At 29.5% G+C, this 15,261-nt stretch overlaps 1 protein-coding gene across 2 annotated transcripts in view; it reads left to right on the top strand.

Moving 5' to 3' along the window:
* Nucleotides 1-10,435, top strand: part of LOC136985736 (uncharacterized) — a 29,332-nt gene extending 18,897 nt beyond the window's left edge. For both annotated transcript variants that reach the window (XM_067283077.1, XM_067283078.1), the window contains exons 2-8: nt 902-2,877; nt 3,852-4,007; nt 4,093-4,198; nt 4,631-4,761; nt 8,373-8,612; nt 8,688-8,849; nt 9,148-10,435. In XM_067283077.1, the coding sequence (XP_067139178.1) occupies nt 931-2,877; nt 3,852-4,007; nt 4,093-4,198; nt 4,631-4,761; nt 8,373-8,612; nt 8,688-8,849; nt 9,148-9,966 (3,561 nt within the window). In that variant the 5' untranslated portion in view covers nt 902-930 and the 3' untranslated portion in view covers nt 9,967-10,435. The remainder of the gene's footprint in view (nt 1-901; nt 2,878-3,851; nt 4,008-4,092; nt 4,199-4,630; nt 4,762-8,372; nt 8,613-8,687; nt 8,850-9,147) is intronic.
* The last annotated feature ends 4,826 nt before the right edge of the window (nt 10,436-15,261 follow it).

Here is a 15,261-nt window from a genome sequence, read left to right on the forward strand (position 1 = left end):
TCTCATCTGCTTATTTTATAAATTTAGAACTGCATAAAATAATATTTAAATAGACTGTAGCTTAAATATTAATAACGGTGTTCATCGCTCTTGTACGTACTACATTATTGAATCAGTCTGATTTGAGATATTTACAAGAATCGCATTCATTTTAGATGTATCATAAGTCAATAGCACGTCTGCATACCGAATTATTTGCGAAAGATAGTCGTTCTCAGATGATTAAATCACAAGTTTCATTTTACGTTGTAACATATACGCCCTTATACCGTATTTATATTATGATATAAAAATATTGCGTGTGATGACGGTATATGTAACAGGGGCGTAACGTTTAAGAAACAGATTTAATTTCATTAAGTTTTGAACGTATATATATGCAGAAACATATTAGAATTTACTTACTAATTTAAATCTTGTCTTAAAATTTATACAAGTTTTTCTTATTAGCGTGTCCAATCGCGAATAGAAGTACTTAAATAAAAATTTTAAAATTCAGTTAGAATTTATATTCCATTCACCTTACTTTAATAAGAACACCTGCTACGAAAGAAGATATTGGTGGAGCCTAACAGATGGTAGATGGCCGTCGAAGTTATTTTGATTACCTTTAGAAGGAACCAGAGTGAACTTGACTAGAATCGTAATTATCCTTAAAATTCCCATCAAAAACCTCTTACTCTGTATACTTTATAAAATATCTTTCCAGTTGAATTAATTTCCATTTAATCTTTCAGCTTAGTGTGTTTAAGATCTCAATTTATTAAAAAAATTCCTATAGAAGAATTTAAATAAATCACTCAAATTTAATTTTTTAAATATAATTTATAGGACAATATATTTACCTTTATTAAAATATAATAATAGAATTCTTTTCTGGATGTTTTTTTTTCTTTTTCAGAATAATTAAAAAGTAAATCAATCATAGTTATGTCAGTCATCTGCCAGAATTTTGTACAGAATGCTTGGAAAAAAGATCTATGTTCCAACTGTTTTAAATCATTCGACGATCATACTTCCATGAACGGAGACTGCGATAACGTTACTAAAACCACTTGGAAATCGTTGATAACGGATAGAGATCGAAATGGAAATTGCACCAAACCTTTTCGACTGGAGAATGGATTTCATGGTAAATTATTAACTATCGTGCCCGCTTTAAATGGAAACGATATCTTAAGTAATAACAATAAGAAAGCGGAAGTTCAACATATAAATGGCCATACGGAAAAAATTATCGGAATCCTGAGAATTCCCGGAAGTGAGAAAAAACAAGTTCAAACTCAGACGAAAATCAATGTTGGTTTTAAGGAAGAAGAGCCTTTAGTTATAGGGTACGGTGGTAACGATTACGATCCGGATGAACCCGAATGGGAGCTTTCCAACCACGAAGATAGCGAATTAATTTTAGATAGTTTAGACGAAACAGAAGAAGATCGTGCAATTAGTAAAATAACCCGCGAAAATACAGAATTCAATGCCAAAAATGCCAATTTGCTTATTTCTAATCAGGCTGTGACCGAGGAAGAGCGTAATGCGAAAAACCGTCGGAAGGGGGAGCCACCTCCCAAGGCGTCGGTGAAACCGTTTTTCAGGCAGACCACTTGGAACGAACAGTCTGCAGTCGGCAATGCAGTGAGTGACAAACTGCAGACTAGACAGATTATAAACGAGATTCCTTCCGTAACTTCCATAGAAACGGAGACGTTGTGCATCAATGGAGAAAGGGATGACACCTCTAAGTCTACAGTTGCGAAGCCCGAGGAAGAGAACCATCAATCTGTCAATAACGATATTAACGATGTGGCAGCTTCTAAATCATTAGTGCCTAGAACTTCGTTTTTGCATGGAGGTTCTGACGAATTAACGGCTCCCACAGCATTATATACTCCAGGGGACGACTTTTTCGTGTCTAGAAGCAATTCGTCTTCTTCGGAAGAAACAATTCCCTCCAGAGAGTCGCCAGAAGAATTTCATTTGGATATGAATCAACAGTCAAACGATCAGGATCAATCGGTAGATGCGTGCGAAGAAACTAATCAAAAACCGCAAGTGCCAGTAAAATATATTGACGAAGCTTCGGGAAGTGATAAAGTAAGCGACGTTATCGATGATTCTTTACTATACGACGATGGAAGAACGATATATTATGCAGTAAGTCCAGCTCTTGCAGAAAATAGTAAACATAATGTAGAACATCCCAGATCTGAATCCATACCTATAATAAATCATTACGCAGAATGTAAAATTTATCAAGATATTGAACCCAATCGAACCCCTTCACCTCCAGACGGTTCTCGTAGGTCAAAATTAGCAGCTCTTGCAGTAGAATTAGAACAAGCTAGATATTCCGGTGGAACTCCAATCAAAAGACAAGCTCCCTCCCCACCTGATGCATCTGGGTACTCTACCCCGGTACAGAATCTTTCTCGAAGTTCCTTACCTACACCATATTCTACGACGCCAGTTTGCACCACTCCTGTTGTAAATCAAGATTCCGCTAATAAACAAAAAGCCTCTTTAAGTTCAGGAGGTTCTCGTTCAAAGATACTGATGTGTATAAGTGGAAGTGCCGATGATACTTTTAACAAGAACAGGAAAAAATTTTCGCTTAAGAAACTGTTAAAAAGGGGAAGTAGAGATGTAGAAGATTTCCCACCCATCGAAGCAGGAACACCAAATCCTAAAGCTTGGAAACAAAATGACTTTTCTAAAGTTAAATTGGAAATTATTCATCCAATGGATCTAGTAAACGATAGGAAAAGTCCAGATTTAGATAATACTTCGGCGAAAGAAAATAATCAGGTATCTTCGAATGCTGTTACTACCGAATCTGGATACGATAATGTGTTTATACCAGCTGCTAGTGATGCTAATGTAAGTATTTACTTTGAATTCATTTTCATTAAATTATAGACTATAATATTTACAGTAACATTCATAAAAAAAAATATATATATATATATATTTAAACGTATCAGAGAATAAAGAACAAAGTATACTGTTATAAAAATATATACAGTATTTCCAAACAATAATAAATGTTTCCTACTTTAAACGTAAACGAGACAGGGTGGGGACATACAGCCAAGTTATTTTTATTCTAGCTGAGTTGTACATATACTCCAAACACCATTAAATCATGGAGAAAATGACTGCTACGTGTTAATCCTCTTTATATCATTGCCATAAATTTCTTGTTATTTCGTATACGTCCGTTATAATAAATTAACTGATTAGTTCTTTAAATACAGAATCTGTATATTTTATAATAATACTTAACTGCACGTTATGAATCATTATTATTTAATGTCATATCCTCTAAATTCAATATGTTCATATGGTATTACGAGTATTAAACCTTCTTCCTCTATAATAATAATCAAACGTCATAAGCCATTTGGCAATGTTCCCAACTCTTTTGACGCATTAAGGTTTCCTCCCTCATTATTGACCCAAACAAATTAACCAGGCGTCAATAACACAAAGTATTATTGATAATGACCGTGTAGACTTGTAATCTTCGTTATTTCGCTTAATTGAATCTATAGATTTTAAGAGGAACGACATTTTTATCATCATAGTTTACTTAATTAACATATAAAAACATAATTCTATCTCTTACTAAATTATTATTACGCAGAGTTTAGAGAGAAAATTAATTTAAATAAAGAAAATTGCAACCTTTAACTAAATATTAAGTAAGATGTTGCGAAATTTTAACAAAATAAATTTTACTCGTGCATGTCCAGTTTGTTTATTACTTTCTGTGTTACTAGGTTACAAATAATTATAGAATATGTATTTTTTTTTCCTTTTTAAAATGTAAACTAATGAATTATGTTTAATAGGAGTCAATTACATTACCATCTCGTACGAGTGCAGGAAGTTCAAGAGCGAGTGTGAGACCTCCGAGACCTCCAAAACCTCCCCCGCCTCCTCGAGCACAGTCTATGATACCAGACAAAAGCCCAAAGCAGCAAGAAATATCTAAAGATAGTCCCAAAGTAAAAAAATAAATCAATAAAATTGTCTACTTTTTTTAAAATTTAAGCATTTCTAAATAATTTCTTCTAAACATAAAAATTTTAGGTAGAGAATAAAGATGATAAAAGTGAAAATATTGATAATAGCTCGAAACCTCAAGTACCTAAAAGACAGTATAAATGTAATGGAAAGTCAGAATACGCTAATTTGGGTGAGTTTTTATGTATTGTTATTCAGTAGGTAGAGCTATCATTATTCAATATACTACTATTGTTAACTTATCTATAGAATTTGAAATAAATTAGCTTATTAGGATGAGAATCCTAGCATATGAAATTTAATGTTTAACTGAAAGAATAAAAAACTAAGTTCAATTATTGAATGTGGTTGAACTTGTACAGATATAATTCTCACACATGCTCCCCACATGGCGGATCTGCTCGACTAAACCAATACGTTTATAGTACAGTTTGATGGATTTTAAACATCTTACATTAATTATTCCCATCTGTTTTCATGTCATGTATGTTTTTACAGCGTGCACAGAAGGATAAATTGCTTACATATTTTCATAAATGAATGTGTTGATTCTAATTTTAAACAATAAATATAGAAGCGAATAAAAATAAAAATCTATTGATAGGCGACATCAGAACATCAGTCGCTCCTAAAAAACCAGAAAGGACAACGACGGAGGTGGAGAAAAAACCGGAAACTGTAAAAAAATGCGATGTTTACGAGCCTTTTGATGAAATTTATCACGATACTCAAGTGGTAAGTACTGCGATGCGGTAATAAAATGTATAAACATAGGCCTATTCTTTTTCTAAACGAGTCTTTTATATAAAAGCACTATAAAATTTTTTATAATTAATGCGTATGTGTATATTTTAGCGACTTTAAATAAAATACAGTCTAACCTCCAACAACGGACACCTCTAAACGGCGGCCATTTTTAAAGGAATTTTTTTTGTTTTTTGAACATGCATACAAAAAATAACCTCCAAACAACGGCTATTTTTTTTATGTTTGGTGGTGGCCGTTGTTCAGAGGTTTGACTGCGCTTAGAAGAATGTCGAAATTAGGGGTTATGTAATGCATTATCTAACGTTTAAATTTAAAATATACAAAGAAAAATTAATTAATGGAATAATTTGATGTTTTGCTAGATTATTACATAATCTATATTATTTAGTTATATATTTTAAATTATAAAATTAAAAAAACAATCGTAGTTATTTTCCTATTTATTAAACTTATTTTTTTTTTGTAGGGTATTTTCTTATGTAAAAATTTACGTGTCATCTAAATTACTTTCTCACAATATTTTTTTTATAAAATTATAATTTATTAATATATATTTACTTAATTATTATCGTAATTTTGAATTAACTAGAAGCTTTTTCAATTAATAAAATTGTGTGTTATTTAAACATGACAGTAGCAATTTTTTTTACTTGAACGAATCTAAAAACAGAGTTCTAATTTTGTTTAGTTTGGTTGGAAGTGTTCCACTTCGTCTATTTTTTCACGTAAATCTTATGTATTTTCTATATTTGTTATGATTATAAACTGATATTTTGGTGACTGAAAGCAATGAAATGTATTCAAGTAAATTAATTACAATTATTGCTGTTATTCGCTGTCGAATGTTTTCCAACTTTCGAGAATTTTATTAAATTATAAATAAATATATATATATATTCATATCAAGAGACTTGGCATCTACTCTCTAGAGTTATATAGTTTATTTATTTATTATTTTTTTCAGAGCATTCATTCGAATTCATTATACAGGATGTCCCAGAAATAATGGGGCAATTAAAGTTTTGCTTTTACATTACAACAGAAAAAATTTATTATCACAATATATTTAGACACTCAAAATAAACAACAATTATTCAAAGCATTGTCTATTCATATCAATGCGTTTAAATTAGGTCTATCGATTATTGTCTGTGTAATGTTGGTAATTATGGTTATTTACAATTCTGGCCCTTTACTGTTTAGAGATTTTGAAATCTAAATAATTAAAATAATTTAAATTAATAACATGAAAGAAAAGTCAATTTAATAGTCAAAATAATATGTTAAAGTATAACCTCGCTAAGTCGAACTATATTAAATTCGAAGACCTGGACTCATACTGTGCCCTGTACTTTTAACTCAAACATATTTTCCTGCGTATCCTACATCCTTTGATAGGTCCGTGGTCTTCATTTTCTCTAATGTTCCGTGTGAATACAGACGATTAAGATATACAAACACTACAACTGCACGCCGAACACAATATCACCGCCATTACAACCTCGCATCGTTATTCTTTTACTGATATAGTATGTTACCGAAGTTCTGGTTGGAAAACGAATTGGTGTCTCGATAACCCCTAAACTACAAAATTATTTAATTATTCTTTGAACATGTTTTTGATAAAAAGAAAATTTACGGCCACAAAAGAAAATTTGAGAAAATCGGATATTAAACTTGTTTACTCTATATTAAGTCGATATAGACCCTATTTTTGCCCTTAAACCGTGTCTTAACGAGTATATAATTGTCCTATTACTTCTGGATCGTTTTATATTCGTCAAGAATTTATTTATTATTAAGCTTTTTATTTTCTTTTTCCTATCATCAACGCGTATAATTTAATAATTGATGATCCATGTGAATATATTCAGTAATACTATTAATAAAATGAATAATGCATTATTTTTGATTAAATTATTAATTTGTATAATGCATAATAATAATTTATTCATTTAGATATTTTATTATTTATATTAAACGTGAAAAGTGCATAATTGATGAATAAAAACTCAATAAAGCAAAGGAGAAATATGTATTTTTTTTAATAAATAAAATGTTTATGGAATCATGTACATTTAAGATATTAAATTATCTTGAAAGTTATTCATAACTTCTCATCCATGATTGTATTATCATGGATGAGAAGTTATGAATAACTTTCAAGATAATTTAATATCTTAAACATTATCGATTATATTATTGATTGAGCCATGTCGTTGATTATATTAATATTATCTTAAATTAACAAACCTTATTGTCTCAAGTTTATTCATTTAAGATAATAGTCTAGTCATTTTGATTGTATTATTATTCTATTGATGCTGAATAATGGGTTTCTTCTATTTAAATGCGATTGATTGGAACAGTTCTAACATACTAATAAACGAAGGAAGAATATAAAGAACTATAAGTCTACCTTACTGAATAGCAAAAATTGATCTGTTGAATCATATTTGAATGAGTAAATAACTGAACAGACACGAATGATGATTCAGACTTTTTATAGTTAATTTGCTGTTTCTAGAACGAATGATAGAATGCAATTTTAAATATCTTACGTAATATTAATTATACAAGACACATATATATAGGCCTATTCAATGTAGAAATTTCTTTAGTATTAAAGAAAGTTTAACATCAAACAGAGAATTTTTACTAAAACGTAATACAATAATATAATATTTATTAATAGTTTTTAATCTTTCAGAACCAAATAATATAGATTCGATGATTGTATGTGTTATATGCCCTCACCTGTTCTTCCCACGCAACTATATCATTAAGAAAATATAATCTAATTTACTAAATTAAATTGAGTTTATACGACATTAAACATTGACTACGTCAACTATAAAAATTGCATTTGTATCTATCCGAATTATTCGATTTCAGTTGGGCCATAAAACTCGAATGACTGCCGAATAACTTAAAATACTGTACTTAGATTATCTGTTATTGTGTATAATATTTCTGTCTTATATTCTTGGGTAGATTCAGGTCCAACTTGTTAATTGGAGTTTATTATAGAGCGTCACATTGTCATCCGAAATCTGGCTTTTGATTTCATAATCTATTTCTGCCCACTAACAATATTCTTAAGAATAGAACAGAATTACTCGAAAACAATATCTGTGTTTTAATTGTAATTGTAAAAGATACGTATTTAATTAGTTTATGTAAAAAAAACTTGCAGATTTCAGAATAAATGTGTGTATAGTATTTGTGTGTGATAGACAAATGAATTAACTATGGATTTTTTAAATGGTTGCCATAATAATTGTTCTTGTCTTGTATTATTTATTATTTTATAGGGTGTAAGATAAATTATCTTTGATTTAGTCATTAATATTTTTATCATCGTATTATAAGGATAATATTTAAAACGAATTTTATTCTGCTTTTGTTATCCAAATTCGAATAAATTATGAAAAAGTAATAATGTCTTGAAAATAAATTTACGGCAATTTTTAATGCTGACATTTTAAAATAATAGTAAAAACGAATAACTCGCAGTACATTACTGTGTTTATCCTATTAACTTAATTAAAAAGTATAAGAAATTTATAAATTTAAAGGCACTATCCCCGAAAAATGCTCACGAAAGTTGTTCCGATTCGAAAAAGGATGAAAATGGCACAAAACCTTCAGATTGTCCAAAAGTTACACAGACGAGTCCCCCAGTTCCACCTCCTCCACCTTATGGAAGAATAACGTGCAGCAGTGGATCGGATGAAAAATGTTGGACAAATCTTGAAGCTAGTTATTCTTTATTATCAGCTGTAAATCTAGACGTTCTTGCAAGATTACTGGATAATGTAAGTTGTCGTTTAACTATTATTTTTATCTCTGAAATAATTAACCTTAATAATGACCAATTCTACGAAATGTAGGCTTTACACGATAGATATTATCAGCTAGAAAGACCAGATAAAGAATCGCTTCTGTGGTCAGATTTTGATTTAGAAATCGAACAACCTGTACAGATATTATCTGATAAAGTTATTTATGACGCCACATTCAGGCATGGAAACAGAATGCCAGTCACTCTTCTGGTAAGCAGAAACTAATGCATATCAATAATAAACATTTATCAATGGTTAGCAATTCGCTAAATAATTAGGCTAAATATAACATTTATATGCATTAATAATGTAGGCACTTACAATTAGACTATAGACTTACAACTGTGTTAATGTTATTACATTTTAAACTGTAAATAACAAATATAAAATTGATAAAACTATTGATATAAGTACTTTTAAAGTTTCGAATAATCATACTATCTTTTGTATAAATTACTAAATATATTATTAATGATACGACTGTTGATTATTGAATGTCTCTTGTCAGGTCAATCCATGGGGATTACATTCTTCCTTGAGTGGAAGTAGGAATTATGCCCGTTATCCCATACTTGCTCATTTTATGGATCATGTGCCAAGAAATTACGCATTTCCGGAAGTAGGTTCCAGTACAAATTCTGAAGGAATCTTGACTTCCGTTTACGTTTTGCATAGGGCAAGATTATCTCCGCTTCGTTCGTTGGTGGAAGAACAAGAGTACGAAAAGGAGGTATTTTTTGTTATGCTGCAACTGATACACTCCCTGAAAATACTTCAGGCTAGTGGAATTGAAGACATCGAACCCGGAGGCCATAATGTATTCTTTGCTAGAACAGAAAAAGATCGCCTTAATAGTTTAGTGTTCCTATCTCCAGATCTGCCGTTCGAACAAGCTGGGGATTTATTTTTATCCACGACAGATTCACCTAGAATTACACTATGCAGTTACGCTCTATCTATGATGCTACTCCTTTTAGGAATTAAAAAAGCCGAAGATGTAAAAATTTCAAAACCAATTTATAGAAAGGCAGTTTTAGTTATAACAGATGTTTTACAAAAAGAAAAATCTTATTCGCTTTCTCAGGCGAAAAGTATTTTAGACTACGTATTATGGAATGCTGAGGAAGCGGTTAGCACCTCAGATAGGATGTCGTTAAAAACGGACGGTGTACTTCAGAGATGGCTGGATGTAGAAAGAGCACGAAAATTGAAAAATTTAGCAGCGGGTTCTCTTTTGACAAATCTAACTGCGGTAGAAGAGCATCATTTAACTTTTCTCGTTAGGAGTAGCGTAAGAACACTAAGGGAAGTCGCATCCATGTTGTGATAATCTGTGATCCTCGATCTGCTGAAGGAAAAAGATTAATTGTTATTTTCACGATGACGCTGATTACCCAAATGTAGTCGAGAGAGCTATTTTCAAATCTTGTAAATTGAAGTCAGAATATCTTGTATAAAATTAAGCCTATACGTAAAGAAAATACATCGTCTAATGCTAATTCAATCAAACGTATTTATATTATTAAATTGTCAATATTAGAATTTTACCTCGTTCTTTTTTAGTTATATTCATATTTATAGTGTATCTTTCGCTGATTTTTTTTAATTAACAAAAAGTTTTTATACTTAACTGGAAGAACTATCGAATTTGGTTAGTGCGATAACATTCCTTCTTCCCTTTTGTATCATGTGCGCTTTTATTCTTTTGTAAATAGAACAAAAATGTAAATAGTTTGTCAAATTACAAATATCTGATATTTTTGTGTCATGTAATAAAGTAACCAGTTTTCTATCTATTATAGTATTTTGTTGTAAGAATTGTAATCTGGAAAGTTATAAGTCTATGAATTAAGTTAAACTACATTTATAAGTTTATAAACCTTACTAATGCATCTGTTAAATTGTTATAGTACGTTAATTTTTCTGAAGTTAACTTGCTGATAGACCTGTCATGACTAAACAAATATTATTTATTGTTTTCAATTCTCAAAATTTGAAATTTCATCCTGTACAGCTACATACATGAAGACAGTGAAAGGTACAAATTCTTATGAAAAATTTTCAAGTATATTTGATTCATTCATTTTAATATAATATTATTTCAAATATTTAATATTTCCATTTCAAAATAATTAGTTATTAAATAATTACAGATATAGTTCTGGAAAGTTTAAAAGTTAGTGAATAATTTCAGACAAGGTTAATTATAATACATGTGATATTCATATGTCATGTTATTATATAATCCAGAATGTTTTTAGTTTTGTTTAAGCAAATTAATTTTTTAATTATCATCTAATTACAGCATTAACATTTTGACAATATATAAACTTAACAGGGAAAATAATTTTAGAAACTGGAAGATTATGTCATAAACAAATTTATCATTTAAATTTAGTGTTTTCACTCAATTGGAATATCAAATTTTAGTTTTTAATTGCACAAAAATAAAGTTAAGCATTCATAATCCTGTTTTAATGACACCAGACTTTATCCACAACTATTTACTACGTTTGAAATATAGAAATCAATTTTAAATTTTTATGAATAGTTGGTGCCAAATATTTTACTTAAAAAGAAACTAGTTACATCTATCCAAAATATTTCTTATATTTTAAAAATTTGACTCTTTCAAGATTCATGGTGCATGAGACACATTGAGTGCAATACAACTTTTATTTGTTAATACAAGTTTATTTTATTTCTTTTAAAATTTTTACAAACTTATTTTAAGAATTACCTTCTGAAAAATCTTATTAATGTATTTGAAATTTAGATAGGAACAAATAGAAAATAATTTCGAATATATCACTGTAATTTTCAATTTTTATCCTTTAAGGTCACACTAATCTCTATTTACTATTGTAGAGTTAAACAACCTGTTTAGAACGTAAGGTCAAGCTAATTTAAAGCAAAATAAGTTCTATGAATTCTTTAATTATTTCAGAGTTCATGGATTATTCAATTATACAAGTTAAAATAATTCTTAAGTACAAATTGTTGTGTAGATTATAGTACAAGCTGCAATTTTTTGTAATTATAAAAAAAGACTTATTGTGAGTGAATAATTCAGAAAATTGACCTAGCCTATATCGATTAGAATAAAATATAATCACATCATGAAATAGTAATTCTAGTTCCATTAAAATCGGAATTACATTAATGCTTGACATTATTATTGAAGAATTAAAAATTAAAATTATCTCAATTTGTCTATGATAAATTCAATTAAAAAATTATAATTTCATTAATAAAGTTATAGAAAATATTACAGTTGAATTTAAGAGAATTTGTAGAATTTATGGATTTATTTGTTTCCACTTTGGAAGGTATATTTATATTGCAAATTTACAAAACTGAACATAAAATTAAGAATAAAATATTATTTTCTCGTGAAATTAATCATATAAATATTTCACAATTATCAAAAATTCAAATATTCTATTATTTTCCAACTGAGCTAATTAATGAGTAGCATTCTAATAGCTGAAACTTTCATGTGTTCATGCTTTTATAATATTGTATTGTCAATAAATAGAACAGCTTAGTGATCCAACGATAAAGTTTGAGGACCGAAGTGGTTAAAGTAGATAATTTAATATTTCATTGTATACTAAATAAAATATGATTTCATTTAATATAAAATGAAATTTTTAAATGTTTTGTGAATTTGCAATATTTAGAAACATTTAATAAAGAAAACTGTTGAATAAATAATAAAACACAATTTTACTATATGTATTGTAATAAATTAAAATTTATATTCTATGTTTTATGCTATTGAATGTTAGTTGTTCAGGTACCGATAATTACAAAAGTTGGCTTTATGCCTGTAACAATATGTCACTGCTGCAGGCAGGGGGCCAACTTTCGTAAATATTCACTAATGTTAAACTTATAAATATATGACCAATTTTACTTTATATTTAACATTCGTTAATTAATTGTAGAATTTTTAAAAATAATTTTATTGGAAAATATTTTATATAACATTCGAATCTCCGCAAAAAGAATTGAAATCGAAATGCACTACACCATGCATAAATGTAGAACTAATTGGCATTGACATTGCTACTAACAGTTTTCCGAAATAATTCTATAGAAAAAATATGTATTATTTAATATATTATATTTGCCATTCCGTCGAGATTAACTTTTCCACAGTTATTCTTATATTAAAATTCTAGGGAAGATCCCAGGATTCGATTTTCATAAAAATTATAACAAGTAATAAACAAGCAATTATTTATTGTGACATCGTCACAACGCCCGGCAGCAATTTTTAACCATATTTTTAATTTATTTAATTTAAAATATATGCTCTCCATCTCAAATTACTAGTGGCTTGCTCCTGTACATCATACTTTTCCTTTAACAACAGAGTCGTGCCAGTCAACTATCTAATACTTTTCAGGGAAAAATTTTTGAATTGAAATAACACGACTTCCGGTTTTCATAGGAAATTCGTATATAGTTAATCGGGGTCTTCTGCTCCTAAGGTTTCCATATCTGGTCTCGTACTTCATCTGTTTAACTCCGTTCTCGAGATTAAGGAAAAACAGTGGGGATTTTTAGGTTACAATTTTTTCAAATTGAATTGCAGTCCAATGATATATATTATTTTTCTAGACATACAAGGTAATCTCCGTTTTAATCAACCCACTGAAATAATTGGAAAAATACAAATCGTATAAATAAACAATTCGTCGGATTCCTACAAAAAATCATTGAACCATAACTATTAGGATTCAAGAGGCCACAAGATAGGGGTTTCAGTTTCATTATAGATTGCGCTATAATCGTGAAAATAAGGTCAACTTCATTTTTTTTAAATGGGATCCCGTAATTTCTTTTATTACATATGATTTTACATCAAATACAAACAAACTTTTACCTAAAACATATTTTCAAAAAAAATGCACTTATCAGAGGTTATGAACGTTTGAAGTTTTACGCGGCCGCCACACGGTGCAAGCATGAACCTGTGAATATCTGTGAAGTTCATTAAAATAAGGAAGAAGGAAAAGTCATTAGGAAACTTATTATTTTATGGAATCACTCCTTTTCTTCAATTAATGAACTGATACAAAAACTAGTGCCACATCCGTGTTAAAGCCGTCAAGCTTGTGGTAAAGAGAAGCCGATGATCTTGATCACTTGAAACTTGACTTGAAGCTTACAAAAATATTGATTATTATTTTTTTAACTTTCAAACCTTTCTCAATAAAATCATTCAACTTATAAGTTTTATTCAAAAAGTTTTATTACTATATTTCACAAAACAGAAATAGGAAAATAATATAATACAGTACTGCATATAATCTACTTGAATAATATGTATAGAGTATCGAGCATTTTTCCAAGAATGCTCTTATCTCTAATTGATAAGATAATAAATTTTGCACAGTAATGTACAGTACAAAACTTATCTTAAGTATAACATATAAACATTTTAAAATATATTCTCTCGACAATTTTATTTATTTGAAAATACATGTGCACAATTCGAATAATTATTAATTATTTATTCATAATTTATTAATTAAATCTATTTTACTACAATTCGTTGTATTTGTGAAGCCAGACATCAATGCATGGTAAAGGACATGAATGTCATCAATCTTATCTATTACAGGCGAAAATGTTCAATACTTACTGTGACGAGTAAGGCTGTGAACACACGACCGTATAAAATACGTCCGTTAAAAAGCACTGTACGTCGAAACGTACTAACGAAATGTCTAAGAACGTCGGCAAAAGTACTGTACTTTTCAACAATACGTTTGTCATACGAATGTAGGCCTACTGTACACTGTACGATCTTATGTTGTCTAGGCAACGTCCGTACAAAAGTACGGTGGAACCTCGCTTAGCGATCACCTCGCATAACGAACAAATCAAGTTTTTTTTTCAAAAAATGACTCGTTTAACGAGCGAAATTTCGCATAATTTCGAGGAGAGGGGAAGTCCCGGATTGTGCGCATGCTCCATCATTCTATTATCTGTGATTTTTTTTTTGTTTTCTGCAAATCGAATTCGCATTCCAGCTCGGTTCATTCCGTGCTAGAAGAAAAGATGGTGATGATTTACGCTCCTTAACAATGTATAGCGTATAATTTTCTTTGAATAAACGTTATACGTAAAATGCCATATTTACTCGCGTATAAGACGATCTCTCATTTAGGACGAGGTGTGACTTTAAAGATCAAAATAAAGAAAATTAGATTTATTAATACAATTTTAATTTTATTTCGTTTAATCGCGTATAAATTATCATCAAATGCATGTATTAATGCAAACAACCATGTATTATTGACGCTATCACCTTTTGTCTACTAGGACTCGCCCTCCGAAGCTTCGTTACAATTCTCCTCTTTTTCACTCTTACTCCACAAAGGATGGTCCTCTGATCCGTCGAGTGAATTTAAAATGCAGTATTTCCTGAATGACTGCTATCAGCTTTTGAAGATTGCTTTTCCACGCACCTGATACCCATGTAGCAAAACCAAAAGATTATAATGCACGTGACAGGAAAAAGTTTATTTTTAACGATTCAGAATGTCACAAATATTCATTAAAATATCAATTTAACAAATATAAAGTAACTACATTTATAATCATT

Source organism: Centruroides vittatus, unplaced genomic scaffold (genome assembly GCF_030686945.1).
Source record: "Centruroides vittatus isolate TY-2023 unplaced genomic scaffold, ASM3068694v2 contig_976, whole genome shotgun sequence".
NCBI classification, from domain to species: domain Eukaryota; kingdom Metazoa; phylum Arthropoda; class Arachnida; order Scorpiones; family Buthidae; genus Centruroides; species Centruroides vittatus.